The 16,766-nt window shown below is 42.6% G+C and overlaps 1 protein-coding gene across 1 annotated transcript in view; it reads right to left on the reverse strand.

The window, feature by feature from the left end:
• Positions 1 to 16,766, reverse strand: part of ITGA11 (integrin subunit alpha 11) — a gene marked incomplete at its 5' end in the record, with an annotated part of 172,876 nt that overhangs the window by 14,105 nt on the left and 142,005 nt on the right. The window contains 2 exons of the mRNA XM_083371097.1: positions 3,134 to 3,210; positions 12,588 to 12,686. Coding sequence (XP_083227223.1) covers positions 3,134 to 3,210; positions 12,588 to 12,686 — 176 coding nt within the window. The remainder of the gene's footprint in view (positions 1 to 3,133; positions 3,211 to 12,587; positions 12,687 to 16,766) is intronic.

A 16,766-nucleotide genomic window follows, 5' to 3' on the forward strand; every position in this document is an offset into this window, starting at 1 on the left:
CTGGAAAAGAGCTGATGTGGGTCTCATCTTAAAAAAAAAGGGGGGGTGGGGTGGGGGGGAAACGGATCCAGGAAACTACAGACCTGACATCAATACCTGGGAAGATCCTGGAAAAGATAAGCAACAAATCTGCGAATACCTATAGGCAAGCAAAGTTATAACCAGAAGTTAACATGGGTTTGTTAGCTAACAAAGGCTAACAAATCTTATTGCAATTTTTAACAAAGTGATTAAATTAGTGAACCAGCAAAATGCTGTGGACATAATTTACTTGGATGTCAGTAAGATATTTGATAAAGTAGACCACAATCTACTCCTTGATAAGATTGAAAAATGTGGATTAGAGAGCATTACAGCACATTACCACCAGATTTGTAACTGGCTGATCAACCACACTCAATGTATAGTCTTTAATAAAACTACACGTATATGGATGGAAGTATGCACTAGGGTAGCTCAAAGTTCTGTTTTAGGCCCATTAATCTTTGACATCTTCATAAATGATTTAGATGAGGGAATAGAGGGGGAACTCATCAAATTTGCAGATAACACCAAGCTGAAGGGAATTGATAATTTTGGAAGATAGAATCAAGATCCAGAAGGATCTCAACAGAACACAGGGCCCTATCCAACAAAATGAAATTCCATGGTTTTGCACTTAGGCAAGAAAAAAACAAATGCACAGATGTAGAATAAAGGCTCAATAGCAATAACTGTGAAAGGGACTACGAACCCGAGTGGACAACCACTTAAATATGAGCTAGCAGTGTGCAGCAACCATAAAAAAAGTCAACACAGTCCTAGGCTGCATTAACAGAGGGACAGAATCAAGTGCACATGAAATATTAGTACAGCTTTATAATGCCTTAGTAAGACCACACTTGGAATGCTGCATCCAGTTTTTGTTGTCATGTTATAAAAAAGATGTTGAGACTCTAGAAAGAGTGCAGAGAAGAACACTAAAGAGGAGGATGGAGCTAAAATATATGAATGCTTGCAGGAATTGGTATGTCTAGTCCAGGGGTAGGCAACCTTGGCTCTTTTATGACTCGTGGACTTCAACTCCCAGAATTCCTGAGCCAGCATGGCTCAGCTTGGAAACCTCTCCCTTTTCCCTCAACGTAGCTGGCTCAGGAATTCTGGCAGTTGAAGTTCACGAGTCATAAAAGAGCCAAGCTTGCCTACCCCTGGTCTAGCCTAATGAAAAGAAGGATTAAGGGTGACATGATAGCAGTCTTTCAATATTTGAGGAGCTATCACAGAAAAGAGGGGGTAAATCTGTTCTCCAAAGCACTGAAAGCAAGACAAGAAGCAATGGATGGAAAGTAATCAAGGAGCGATACAACTAGAAATACGGAGAAATTTCCTGATGGAGCAATTAATCAGTGGAACAGCTTGCTTTCAGAAGTTCTGGGTGCTCCATCACTAGAGGTTTTTAAGAAGAGCTTGGACAGCCTTTTGTCTGAAATGGTATTGGGTGTCCTCCTTGAACAGAGGTTTGGACTAGAAGGCCTCCAAGGTCCCTTCCAACTATGTTATTCTGTTACTCATGACAGCATGACCTCATTCCCTTTGAATGCAAAATGATGTGTATTGGTGGGTTTGCTGAACTTCCAACTATGGCTGCAGATGGCTAGAAGGGAGCACAGGAAGATGAATGAATACATCAAATGTCAGGAATGGGATGTGGAATCCCCGAGAATAGGGAAACAAGGTTAGGGTTTCCTTGTGACAGGAAACTGAGGCATAGTAGGAATTTCCATTACTGATTTTCAAATTGTTGAAGATACAATGATGAGTGGGAAATGCAGGAATATAGGATTAAGATTCAGGAGTACCTTAACAAGCTGGAAAATGGGCAAAAAAAAGCAAAATGAATTTCAACAAAGACAAATGCATAGTTCTTCATTGAGGTAAGTAAGATCAAACCACAAGTATAGGTTGTGAAAAGGATCTAGTTGTCTTGGAGATTTGAAGCTGAGCACAAGACAGTGTATTTTTGCAGTCCCAGACTGCATCAAGAAAGGAACAGTGTCATGATCAAGAGAAGTCATTCTCTCTCTCTAATTCTGTGTTCGTTAGAGGCCACTTCTAGAATATTTTCTCCAGTTCTGGGCACCATATTTTAGAAGGAGATGAACGAACTAGAGCTTGTCCAGAAGAGAGCAGGCAAGATGAAAAGAGGTCTGGAACCAAAACATATGAAGAACAATTGTAGCCATTGAATATGCTCAGGGTGGAGAAGATGAGCTTGCAGGGATCATGATGGTTATCTTTGCAAAGATATGATCAGAGATGTTCCAAAATAGAGGACAAGAGAACAGGGGTTTATATTAAGAAAGGAGATTTTGAATGGACATCAGGAAAAATTCCCAATGTTATCAAACTGCCTGGTAAGCCACATAGCTATCCACACTTACCCACTATACAGTCTGCTCTGTATATTAGAATGCTGTCAAAACTAGTATGAACTTACTGAGTATAAGAGAGGGGAAAACATTATGATTTGTAAAGTCCAAAAATTAAGTTAATCCATTAATTAAGTCCAGAATTAAATAATTTAGTAATCAGGTTTTTCCCACCTTTAAACATCAGACCGAAGTTGATTTTTACCAGGAAAAAAATATTCTTTTATAGTAATCCACCCAAGTAGAGATCTGTTCTCTTCTAATTCTGCCACCGTAGAATTCCTCCCTCAGAAGTGAAACTTTTCAGATTTTAATACCCACAATTTTCTAATTACTTTGCAGCACTTTCTTTTTAACTAGCCCTTGAGATGAAGCTTTGGCATTCTTGGATGTATATGCCGAACTGGTCTTTGCAGGGGTCTAATGATGCCCAGCCCAGATCAAAATTCCAGACAGAAGAGGGCATGGGGCCTATTGCCCTCCCACACTTTTCACACCCGTTTCCAATCGGTATTTTCATGGCAAAAAAAAAAAAAACAAACACCTGAGGAGGAAGCATGGATGACAGCAGTCTTGCAACAGAAAGGGGAAACCAGAAAGTGTTACAAAAGTAAACCCAGAGGGAGAAATCCAATTTGGGGATGATGGAGGAACAGAGATGGGTGAGAGAAAAAAGACAAATGATCAGGACTGGGTGATAGAAGAAGTAAAAAAAAAATACCAACCTGCTGGCATTCAAAAATATCTCCAGGTTTTGGAGGAAAATTGACTTTTTGAACTCAAAATCCAAGCGAAAAGCAACCTGTAGAGATCAGAACATATTTAGGACATTAAAAGGTATTTCTGCCAGTATTCCCTTATAGTACCCACTATACTACTGCTTTATAATACCTTCACTTGGAATTCTGCATCAATTTTGGTCACCACAATATAAAAAAGAGACTCTGGAAAGAGTGCAGAAAAGAGCAACAAAGATGATCAGGGGACTGGAGGCTAAAACATATGAAGAACGATTGCAGGACTTGGGTATGTAGTGAAAAGAAGGACAAGGTGTTCCATTATTTGAGGGGCTGCCACAAAGAGGAGGGGGACAACCTATTTTCGAAAGCACCAGAAGGCAAGAGAAGAAGCAGTGGATGGAAATTGAATAAAGCAACCTAGAACTAAGGAGAAATTTCGTGACAATAAGAACAATCAGCCAGTAGAACAACTTGCCTTCAGAATAATAATAATAATAATAATAATAATAATAATAATAATAATAATAATAATAATAATAATAATAATAATAATAAAAATAATAATAGTTTAATTTCTATACCGCCCTTCTCCTGAAGGACTCAGGGCGGTGTACAAGGCAATAAATACAATAAAAAAATACAATGTACAAAAGTTAAGATAGAATTAAATATTAAGCCCAATTACAATAAAATTAATTAAAATTAATATTAAAATTCCCAAACCCATCAGACCAGGCCAGCTGATTCAAATAAATAAGTTTTTAGATCACGGCGGAAGGAGCGAAGGTCAAGAGCCGTCCGGAGCTCAACCGGTAAACGGTTCCAAAGGTCTGGCGCGCCCACAGAGAACGCCCTCCCCCTGGGGGTCGTCAGTCGACACTCTCTGACCGACGGCACCCTGAGGAGGCCCTCTCTGTGGGAGCGCACTAGACGAAGGGAAGTTGATGCCAGCAGCAGGTGCTCCCGTAAGTAAACCGGACCCATGCCATTTAGGGCTTTATAGGTCATCACCAGCACCTTGAATCTCACCCGGAGGGCAACTGGAAGCCAATGCAGCTTGTGGAGTAGAGGTGTAATATGGGAGTATCGGGAGACCCCCCAATACCACTCGCGCGGCTGCATTTTGCACCAGCTGAAGCCTCCGCGTGGTCCTCAAGGGCAGCCCCATGTAGAGAGCATTGCAGTAGTCTAAACGAGAGGTCATGAGTGCGTGAGTGACTGTACGCAAGGCATACCGGTCCAGGTAGGGCTGCAACTGGTGCACCAGGCGAACCTGGGCAAAGGCCCCCCTAGTCACAGCTCCTATATGATCTTCCAAGGAGAGCTGTGAATCTAGGAGGACACCCAAGTTGCGAGCCCTATCTATGGGGGGTAATAGCTCACCCCCCCATAATTAGAGGTGGAATAATCTGAATTTCCCGAGATGCCGACACGCACAACCACTCAGTCTTGTCGGGATTGAGCCGAAGCCTGTTCCTCCCCATCCAGACCCTAACCGCCTCCAGGCAACGGGACATCACATCGAGGGCATCACTGGGGTGGTTTGGGGTGGAGATGAAGAGCTGGGTATCATCAGCATATTGATGATACCCAACCCCAAAACCACGAGTGATCTCACCCAGCGGCTTCATATAGATGTTGAACAGGAGAGGCGAGGAGACCGACCCCTGAGGGACTCCACAAATGAGAGGCCTCGAGGCCGACCTCTGCCCTCCTGCCAACAGCGATTGCGAACGTCCCAGGAGGTAGGAGGAGAACCACTGCAAGACAGTGCCTCCCACTCCCAACCCCCTGAGATGCTGCAGTAAGATACCATGGTCGATGGTATCAAAAGCCGCTGAGAGGTCTAACAGGACTAGGACAGAGGAACAACCCCTGTCCCGAGCCCGCCAGAGATCATTCACCAGTGTGACCAATGCCGTCTCCGTGCTGTACCTGGGCCTGAAGCCCGATTGGTACGGGTCCAGATAATCAGCTTCCTCCAGGAACAAAGGGAGCTGATGCGCCACCATGTTCTCAACAACCTTCGCAAGAAAGCGAAGGTTGGAGACCGGACGATAGTTGTTTAAAACAGCTGGGTCCAGGGCAGGCTTCTTGAGGAGGGGTCTCACCACCACCTCCTTCAAGGCGGTGGGAAAAATACCCTCACTCAAAGAAGCAGTTATCACTGCCTGGAGCCAGCCTCGTGTCCCCTCCCAAGCCGCATAGACCAGCCAGGAGGGGCACGGGTCCAATAAACACATGGTGGAACTCAGCTTCCCCATGATCCTGTCCACATCTTCCAGAGTCACAGGATTGAACTCCTCCCAGATAACATCACTAAGACCACCCATGTCCTCACCGCCGTCAGACTCTGCCCAGTCGGAGTCCAAACCGGTCCGGATCCGAGCGATTTTGTCCGACAGATGTTGGCTAAACTCCTCGGCACGACCCTGCAAGGGCTCCTCCCTCACCTCCTGATTAAGGAGGGAGCGGGTCACCCTAAACAGGGCAGCCAGGCGATTATCTGCAGACGCGATGAGGGTAGCAAAGTAATTAGACCTTGCCATCCTCATCGCTGCGAGATAAGACCTCATAGAGGATCTTAGTCGCAATCGGTCAGATTCAGACTGGCTGGATCTCCAACAGCTCTCTAGGCCCCGTCTCCGACGCTTCATCTCCCGGAGCTCCGCAGAGAACCATGGAGCCCACTGGGACCTGCTCAGGGGCCGCATGGGTACAACTCAGTCGAGTGCCTCCGTGGCTGCCTTTTCCCAGGCTTCCACTAGGGCCTCGGCCGAGCTGTGAGCGAGGGCGGCAGTTGGGGACCCAAGCGCCGCCTGGAACCGCTCAGGGTCCATTAAGCGCCTAGGGTGGAACCATCTTGTTGATTCAATGACCCCACGACGGGGAGTGGCAAAACGGATGACCAGCCACAGGAGATGATGATCGGTCCATGACAGGGGCATAACAATTGGGGAACCCCCACCCAGATCATCTAGCCACCGTCCAGATAGAAAAACCAAATCGAGTGTGTGACCTCCCCCATGAGTCGGGCCCTGAATTACTTGCATCAGGTCCATGGCCGTCATGGAAGCCATGAACTCCTGAGCTAACTCAGATGATTCCCCCCAGGGATGGTAGATTGAAGTCACCTAAAATCATAAATTTGGGGAACTCAATCACCAAACCTGAGAGGATGTCGAGAAGCTCAGGCAGGGCTGCTTCTATGTGACTAGGTGAAAGGTACACCAGCAGCAAGCCCAACTGAGCCCTAGGACCACATCTCAGGAGGAGAGACTCACACCCGGATATTTGGACAACGGTGGCCTCCCGCGTACATAAGGTCTCCCTCACAACTACTGCCACACCCCCGCCCCTACCCTGAGCCCGAGGCCGGTGAAGCACCCGGAAACCTGGTGGGCAGAGATCAACCAGAGGGACACCACCCTCTGGGCCCAACCAGAAGTTGTGAGTGCTCCATCACTGGAGGCTTTTAAGAAGGGACTGGACAGGCATTTGTCTAAAATAGTATAGGGTCTCCTGCTTGAGCAGGGGGTTGGACTAGTGGACCTCTAAGGTCCCTTTCAATTCTTATTCTGCTATTATTCTCTGGTGAGCCATCTAATGTCCCAGGCTGGTAGGCCATGTGATTGTTTTTACTCTGTTCCTTAGTAGACTTACTCTGCGGTAAGTCTAACATTTGGGGTAAGGGAAGAAGAGTATAACATAATTGCAAAAAGTGTTAATATAAGGATTCCTAGCTTGTTACTGGGATGAATAATGCAAAGTTCTACCAATTTGATATAGCAACTAAAGGTCTCCAAAAGAGCATGATGACCTCCAAGCCTGATCTTTCCTTTTAGAAGGAACCTGAAGGAAGCTATGGGGGAGGAGGCATGTCTGCAGGGATTGGAGGGGGGGGGACTTTAGTTAGTTGCATTTTCTGAACTTTTCTTTATTTGATTCATTAACAAATGCACTCATTTGGAATCTGTGGTTGTTTTTTTTATCATAAACCTCTTTGTCATGTTTTGCAATTCAATCAAGATTGGCTTGTTGCAATTCATGGTGAAATTAATTGTTTTATTTATCTAAACATACCTAGAATATTGTACTTTTCTTTGTTGTTACAAAACATTATAACAGCACAATGTTATACAAAGTATTTAGGAAAATAGTTTTTACAAACCATTTTCTTAATATAAGGCAATGTTGTAAGTTATGTCCAAGACACACACACACACACACACACACACACACACACACACACACACACACACACACTGGCCAGGAGGCAACAGTGATTTGAAAGCACACAAGTGTCTCTGTGTGTGTGTGTGTGTGTATGTGCACGTGTGTGTTACCACATAAGTAATGTGCACTGTGAATTTTGAAGAAAAACTAGTTTTTATTCCTATAGAGTCCTACTGCAGACTCCCACTTCTAGTTAGCAGTATCAGGAGTCATAAACATCCCGAGAGATGATGCTGGTGGAACGAGGGCAGAAAATAGCATGGTTAGAATCATGTAGACAAGCGGGTCAGCTTAGATTTAGGATACCTTTACTTTTCAGCCCTTGCCTCCTAAACCACCATTTGTATCTGCTTTCTAGTTCTGCCAGAGCCACTTCACAATGTTTTGCTGTCTGTGTCTCTACCTGTACATAAATAGATGCAAACAGCTGTTGAGTTTGACTCCAACACTGACAATAAAGAAAACTACATGGCCAGAATCCCAATAGGTGCCAGCTTAGGGAGTGGTTCGTGGCACCAGAGGAGCGGATGTGCTAAGGGTGGGCTTCTTACTGTAGATCCCACCAGCACCAGTCCCCTGAAGCAGATGCCTCAGATTGGTTCAGTTCTTCTTTCCATAGTTACAAGCTACCCTGACCAAACACGTTTTACAAAATAGCAAAAAGGAAATGTTAGCTTTCATACAATGCTTTGACTATTCTATCCAACTATTTCACACTGGGTTAATAATTATCTTATTTTCCTTATTGTATTTTAAATATCAGGTTGGTTTCAATGTGGAAATAAATCTGCCATAACTCCAGGATGTGACACAAACGTCAGAGACAGTCTTGGGGTACATGTATAGCCAATTTTCTTTTAATACCACTAGCAATAGCACTTAGACCTATATATCACTGCATAGTGCTTTTACAGCCCTTTCTAAGCAGTTTACAAGTCAGCATATTGTCCCCAACATTCTGGGTCCTCATTTTACTGATCTTGGAAGGAAGGAAGGCCGAGTCAACTGGTGAGCCAGTGAGGATTGAACTCCTGGCAGAGAGTTGAATTAGCCTGCAATACTGGCTTCCAACCATCGCATCCCCCTGGCTTCTTCAATGCCCCTTGAAGATGGGCTAGCAATGCCTTTTGAAACATGGCTGGGAAGTATTTTGTTTATACCTTATCTTGATGGCAGCAGATTGGAGAAGATTCAACGCATTTGATTGGCTTAATAATGTTTTCTATTTGCCACGGGTGGAGTGCAGTGGTTGCCAGTGGTTGCCAAAAATATGCTTTGAATACATTTGAATTACAATAGTTTGCATATAAATGTGTGTGGGTTGGGAGAAAGCATGTGTGCCATTCAGTGCTTTGATGTATATTGTTTATAAATATTTTTAAAAATTAAAAATAAATGAAAAGCTGCTGTACATAAAGCAAGCCTTCACTCTCCAGATCCATGTATTAGAATATCTGATGTTCTGGAGCATCGGTAGATGTGTGTGTGTGAAAAAGCCAGGATGGTGACAATGACTGGGGGAGCTAAGCCCCACCCCCTTTTAATGGTGCCATACAGCTGACCAGGAGGGGACTTTGCTGGCCTTAGCCTATTTTACAGTTCCCCACCCTTGCCAAAGCAAGGCCATCCCGTGTTTGTTTGTTTTTGCAAGTTGGAATTAAAAAGAAAAACCCGTCAGGATGGGGCTAGTTGGAGAGGAGTTCTCTTCAGATTCCATCTCCCAGATATCTGTAGGCTTGTTTTGGAGCCAACCCCGTGGATCCAGCCCTTCCCTCCATTTACTCATGCCCTCCAGCAGGGCTGAGAGGGGGTTAGGTGGACGTGTATAAAACCAAAATAGGTGGTACATCTGTTTTCATTAGGATCTAGTCTCAACTTCAAGAGAAGCAAGGACCAGCTCTCACGATATAGCAGATGAGATGTGTTAATATAACCCTATGCAAACATGGCTCTATTTAGGGGGATATGCCTGTGCTGCTGGGGATAATAGTGGATAGCTGGTTTACTAGTTAATTAACATTCTCTGACTATCCCACTGACCCAGTTAAACATGTGGTGAGAATATAGCCAATGGCAGGGGGGGAGCAAATTCCAGCTCCAGCTCCTTTTTTGCATTCTGGGAGTGTGCACAATTGCATCACCCAAAATTTCTGTCAAAATGCTGAAAGTGGATGGTGTCATTTCCAGTTTATTTTCAGCGGGAATGAAACAACAAACAACAAAAAAGTGATTAATATTTCTCCACAGTGCTTAACATATCAATAAAAGTGTCCTCCCTCCATACAAAAAAGGCAGGTTCCAACTTGCCATTACCGAAAGTAGTAATTTAAAAAGCATGCTCACATGAGCAACCCTAGTTGACCAAAACAGGGGAATCAAATGAGTTGATTTTAATGGAGTCCCAGAGAGCCGCCCAAGACCTTCTTCTCAAAGGGCTTCCAGCTATGGAGGATTACCACAATTTCCCGGTGAATTATAGCAGCCTGGCATTCAACATTTGGACTGGACAATGTTTTCATCAGGTGGCCCCAGTTGGTCAATATTGACCCCCAAAGGTGAATAGGACTATTCAAGGAGTTGCTGTTATTAGTAGTACTATTAGTTAAATTATTTTCATATACTAAATGTTTGGGGGGTAAGGAACAATCTGAAACTTCATGAAAGGCTAAGGAGCTGAACAATCTGACTTAAATTCCAGATATCAGAAACACTAGAATAATACATTTATCTGGTTCTCTGAACTTTGAAAATCTGCTCTCAGACTTTTCAGCTTCAGTTTCTCAAATTGTCACTTTGTTTAATATTTTAATTCAGAAGAAAATAGCACAGAATGGCCACAAAATAATAATCTGCATTCTTTTTTATGCTACTTCTGGAACAGTTTATAATAGTCTGGACTAAAATGTGATCTGTGTTTAGGCTTTTGGGAGGTCAGAACTTTTAATTGATCCTTAACATGAAGAAGCCATAAAAGATAAAGTACTTGTCAGATCCCCAAACCCTTATTGCTTTCCCTGCATGTGGGGCCTGCCATTCTGCTGGGAGGGGGGGGGATTTACTTTCGCTTGGGATAACTTTCGCTTTCTATTCTTCCTCTCCTGGCTCTGTCCACTGAGATGAGGAATGTGTCTCCCTGAGAAACGAAACTGGAGAAGACCTTGAGATGTGTGCCAGCTGTGCCAGTTACCCAAACATCGTGCCACCTGTGGATTGGCTGGATTTCAAATGGACTTTGGTGGGAGCAGGAATATTACTTGCTTAACAACGTTTTGGGCGAGCTTTTCGCCTTGACTTCCCTACTATCACTGACCCCTAAAGAAATATCCTTTTGAGGCAATGCATGTTTCAAGAGTTCTGCTTTCTTTGGTGGTTAGCTGAGGTGGGTCCTTACAGTGCTATTTATGTGATAAGACTCCTGTCCTGACAACCAAAACTTTCACCAATCTTTGTGTTCTTTCATCTCCCCCAAAAGTCATTAATGAAAAGGAAATGAAACTGGGAACCAAACTGTTAATAATCATTCAAAAAACTCCAATTCAAAAAAAAATTGCTCGATTAGGGGGAAAATCTTTGTCTTTGTCTTCTGGTTTTTAACTGGCTACCCAAAGACCCTTTAAGATGCCAGACCATCTTAATGCAGCGGAAACCTCTTGGCCAACCTATTATTTTCTTATTTGGCAACGTACGTAGACTTGGAAAAGCTAATATTGTTCTGCCAGTTATTCATGGTTCTGGAATTCTTAACAAACTCTTCTGGCTTGGAAAGCAACTACAATTACGTGGTGTGGAATTTGTGTTCAGCAGCATTACTCAGTCAATGTCTGGAGAGAGTCAGCCTTTAATTTCAGGCTCTAGAGTTATCTTTGGTCACACAGATACATATCATGTAGTTTTTCCTAGCATACGAACTCTTGGCCAAGCTTCCATGTAATATAATGGATATTTATAAAGGCATCTATTTCAATGAGTTTTAGTCATTGAGTTTTTTCGGTCCTGGCTTACGAGCAGAGATCTAACAGGATGCCACGAATCTGTGTTGATCTGACACATCCTTTTTCTGAGTAGGACAAACAGAAAGAAGACAAGTTTTTCAGTAAAGAAACAAGAGTTTCTCAGCTACTCAACAAATTATCCAATCTTGTATTTGTAAGTGAAAATGTTGTGAAAAATAATACTTGGAGAAAAGGGGATGTATTTTTATGTGGAGACATGTAAGAGGTAGATTCTAGTATGAGCCCACTTGAATTTACCTGCTGGTTTTTACTGATAATTCTTGGGATTCTCATAAAACTTTATGTTATTCCTGTCAACCTATTCTCATCCAGGGTCCACCACAGAAAGAACATCATGGCAAGATGGAAACCAACTTTAATTCTCCTATTAGCCGTAAACAATGCAGCTGCAGATGGCTATTTTGTCCTCCTGCTAGAGAAAATGCTGTTTCCACTGATAATTGTCCAGTGAGGGGACAGCTGAAAGATAGCACATATATCATCCATCAGCAGGAGGACCAGAACCATCAACTGCTGTTCCTTGCAAGCAAAAGAATCAGCTTGGACTAAGATGGATATAAATCCCACTTTTTCTGGCTATGAAATACTGGCCTCTTTTGTCTCTCTCTTTCTTTGCCTTAGCTGTCAGGACCCACGCCAAACCACGTCTTAGGAAACTCTTGGAGCCAAATCTAGTCCAAAAGGAATCTTTACTATGACATGCTTGGTTGTAGGAATACAAGGCAGGACTTAATATTGTTCTACAAACTAAAACCTTATAAAGAGTTCCCGGTTCAACCCCCCCTTAACCCCATTTGGTCAGTCCCCCATCATTTACCTCGTATCATCCCTCTCGTGGGAAAGAGGAACTTAGGATCTTTTACAAACCAGATGCTACCTACCCTTTTGTTCCCCCAGTTCAAAAGGCTTCTCCTTTGAAATGCCTAATACAGGCTCAATACACATTTGTTCCCTCCTCCTCAGGAGATGGCAGAATCCAGGAACAATGTATGTTTAATACATTTATGAATATGATATAAATGGATTCTGACATTAGCTCTAGAATGTGAGCCAAATTTAATTGATGTGAGCTGTCCTGGGAAGCAGCAACAGGGTAAAAAGCAGGAATCTTTAAAAATGTAGGAAAGGAATGGCTTATTCAACCAATCCCTAGGCAGATGGGCATGTTTCATTTAGGAATCTCTAGTTACCTTTGCTTTGGCCCGGAAGAAGGGGTAGCTGACATTGCAAACTCTGCTGTTTGAATGTTTCTCCTCAGACAAACATTCTATATTAATGTCCGGGTCATCCTGAAAGGAAAGAGAAAGGATGCAGGTTGCAAGTTAAAGCTCATTCTGTAAATTTACACACAACTACAATAATAGATCAATAGAGTCTATATACTTACTCAGATTCAAAATAGCATAATTTGGACACATTATGGGATGACCAAGCTCTCTTGAGAATAATATAACATTGAGAAAGGGAAAAAGGGATTGATCAGCAGCAAGATGGATGAATTACAGCAATGAGGGATACACCATTGGAAGACCCAATGGTCCAATTATGCCATAGAAGAGCGTGCAGAGCGCATCCACTGACTTCAGAACCTCAGGTGGCCCCTGAAACCCTTGAGTGCTGCCTATGCAACCCATCCAAAAATCACTGCCCACCTGAAAGATTAATATGGCGGAAATGGGAAATTATCCATAACATGGGGAGCAATCACAGTAAGTAAAGTCTCCTTTAAATCTTGATTCCCACTGCCATCTTTGGTACCCATGATTCTTGATGGCAACACAGAAAGGGTTTGCTATAGATTTCTTCTAGAATGTTCTCTCAGCATTCCAATCTCAGCTGCATTCTCAGAACTTTCTAGTAGTCCAGCGCAACTTTCCTAAGATCCACCCAGTTCGACAAGGACCCCTACTGACCTCACAGACACATCTATGTGGTTTCCATGGTGTCAACATGGAACTGGTTTGTTTTCTTCCAGAATGTTTTCCAGTTTTTTTCAATTTAGTTTAGAGCCTTAATATGTCCACGTTTCACCCTGATTTTTGAGATTGACTAAGATTCTTTAGGCATTACCCCTTAGGTGGGCAATCATGCCAACTGCCTTTAATTAATTAACCTAATTTTCCAAAAATTAATTTTTGTCCAGGTTTCACTCATTGTTAGCACAAATTCTTCCTGGGATGAATTTCAGAGACCAAGGCTAACTTTGCAGCCTTCCAGAGAATGTCCACCAGATAACTGGACTCATTAGATAAAGAATTTTTCCCCCCAATTTCTACCAACCAGAAACTCTCATTAAAGGGCTACATCCACTTATTTAATAATGAGGGGCCAAAAGAAGTATGTGAATATCAAGTCGACCGTCGCAGAAAGCTCTGTGCCAATTCTTGGACTTTCCACACTTCCAGCCATTCCCAAGAGAGCAGCTAAAGGAGGGAGCACTTTTTGTCCCCTTCCCACTGAAGGAAGGTCCTATTAGAAGCCATCAAACTTTGCGGTACCTCGACTCACAAAAAGATCTGGTTCTTTGCCCAGGCCTTTGGCAAGAATGGTTGAAGCCCCTTTATACTATGTGGGTTTTCCTTTAGTTCCAGCTGGTTTTGTCATCCTGCTGTCTTTACCCATTTTGTCTCTATTTCTTCCTGTTTTTAATATTTTAAACAATTTGTAAACTGCTCAGAGTTGCTGGGAGTCAGGAGGCATATAAACAATTATAATAGCTATGGTAAAAGAATCAGTTTGACTTTGGAAATGTCAATGATCTGCAAGGTGATAAGACCAGAGAGAGACTTTTGAGCTGTCTTCAAGGTGGTCGGACATTTTGAACACTTTAAACATTGTGGATTACAACCTTGCCTAACCAACAATTCTTGGACTCCTAAGACAAAAGATCACTACAAAATATTGCTTTTAGGACTGGACCCATATTCTGAAATCCACTGGACTATAAAGGATACACATAAAGATCAAACTAGATGAAACTTTGTTCTACTCTTCTTAAGATTAGTGATGCTAGAGGATCTCCAGGAAATGATGCCACAAGAAAAAATAAACACCTTTCAGAAGGAAATATACTCTATGCTAAAACTAATTCACCAAACAATTGTTGCACAGAAAGAGGACATTAAAAGAAACCATAATGAGACTAAAAATAACTTTGACAACATAAATGAGCAAATCTCCAAATTAAATCTACAACTAGAAAATTCTCAGACAACGATTACAAAGTATGAACAAATAAACCAGAAATCAGAAGATAATCCCAAGAAAGCAAATCAAACTATGAGATAAGCAGAGATGGGGAAAAAAGAACTCAAACAACAACCAGGAGACACAGGAAACACCCCATGGACAGGCATAAAAATCTTAAATGCTTATACACAAATGCTCAAAGGTTGGGGAACAGAAATAGACAAAATCTTTGCCAACCAACTAACAAATGTGTGCAGGAAGCACACCACAGCAGTAATGGGAAACTTCAACTACCCAGATATCAACTGGGAGACAAACTCTGCAGTAAGTAGGAGATCAAACAGATTCCTAACCAACCTAGCTGACAACTAGGTTAGGAAGGGTTGGGTGGGGGGAGGGGGGGAGGGATTGTTAAAGATAAAATATATTGTAAAACTTTTCAATAAAAAAAGAAAAGAACAAACAAAGGCTAGCAACAGAAATCAAGGACAATAACAAAAGCTTCTTCCAACACATTAACAACAAGAAAAAAAAATCAAGGAAACTGTAGACCCGCTAAAGGGAGAAGATGGCACAGAAATTACAAGCAACAGGGAGAAAGAGCTGCTTAACTCATACTTTGTGTCAGTCTTCACACAAAAAAATACTATAGCCCAACACACAAAAAAAAACCAACCATGCCAGACATACCAGAAACAAAAATTAAAATAAGCAAGAAAATGGTAAGGGAGCACCTATCCAACCTTGATGAATATAAATCACCGGGACCTGACAGATTACATCCCAGAGTTCTGAAAGAGCTGGTAAAGGTTATCTCAGAACCATTGCATCACATCCTCCATAAATGCTGGAGCACTGGGGAAGTACCAGAGGATTGGAAAAGGGCTGATGTGGTCCCCATCTTCAAGAAAGGGGAAAAAAACGGACCCAGGTAACTACAGACCAATCAGTTTAACATCAATACCTGGGAAAATCCTAGAAAAGATTATCAAAAAACAGATCTGCAAAAAACTAGAAGCAAACAAAGTCATAACTAGTAGCCAGCACAGGTTTGTCAAAAAGAGATCGTGCCAAAGCAATCTCATCTCATTCTTTGATAAAGTGACTAAACTAGTAGACCAGTGAAACTCAGTGGACATAGTATACTTGGACTTCAGTAAGGCATTTGACAAGGTAGGCCACAACCTACTCCTTGGTAAACTAAGAAAAGGTGGGATAGACAACATCACTACCAGATGGATCTGTAACTGGCTAACAAACTTTACTCAACGAGTAGTCCTCAATAGCACTACATCCACATGGAGAAAAGTAAGCAGTGTGGTACCACAAGGTTCTGTCTTAGGCCCACTACTCTTCAATATCTTCATCAATGACTTAGATGAGGGAATAGAAGGGGAACTCATCAAATTTGCAGATGACACCAAATTAGCAGGAGTAGCCAACATCCCAAAATACAAACAGAGAATCCAAAAAGATCTTGACCAACTTGAACAATGGACCCTATCCAACAAAATGAGTTTCAGTGTGGAGAAAAGCAAAGTCTAACATTTAGGCAGGAAAAACCAAAGGCACAAATAAAGATTGGGTAAGATCTGGCTCAAAAACAGTAATTGAGTGGGACCTTGGAGTCTTAGTGGATGATCACTTGATTTGAGACAGCAGTGTGCAGCAGCAACAAAAAAGCTAACAAAAGGCATAGAATCAACATCACGAGAAGTACTATTAACGCTTTATAAAGCCCTAGTAAGACCACACGTAGAATACTTCAGCCAATTTTGGTCACCATACTACAAAAAAGATGTTGAGAGTTTGGAAAAAATTCAAAGAAGATGATCAGGGGCCCGGAGACTAAAACATACAAAGAACGGCTATGGGATTTGGGTCTGGCTAGTCTAAGGAAAAGAAGAAATAGAGAAGACATGATAACAGTGCTCCAGTAACTGAGGGGCTGCCACGAGGCAGAGGGGGGCCAGGTTGTTCACCAAAACACCAGATGGAAGGACAAGAAACAACGGTTGGAAACTCACCAAAGACAGAAGCAATGGAGCTAAGGAGAAACTTCCTGACAGTGAGGACAATCAACCAGTGGAACAGCTTGCCCCCAGAAATCGTGGGCGCTCCATCAGTGGAGATTTTTAAGAAGGGCCTGGACATCCACCTGTCTGAGATGATATAGGTTC

This window comes from Vipera ursinii (genome assembly GCF_947247035.1).
Source record: "Vipera ursinii genome assembly, chromosome: 11".
Taxonomy (NCBI): Eukaryota; Metazoa; Chordata; class Lepidosauria; order Squamata; family Viperidae; genus Vipera; species Vipera ursinii.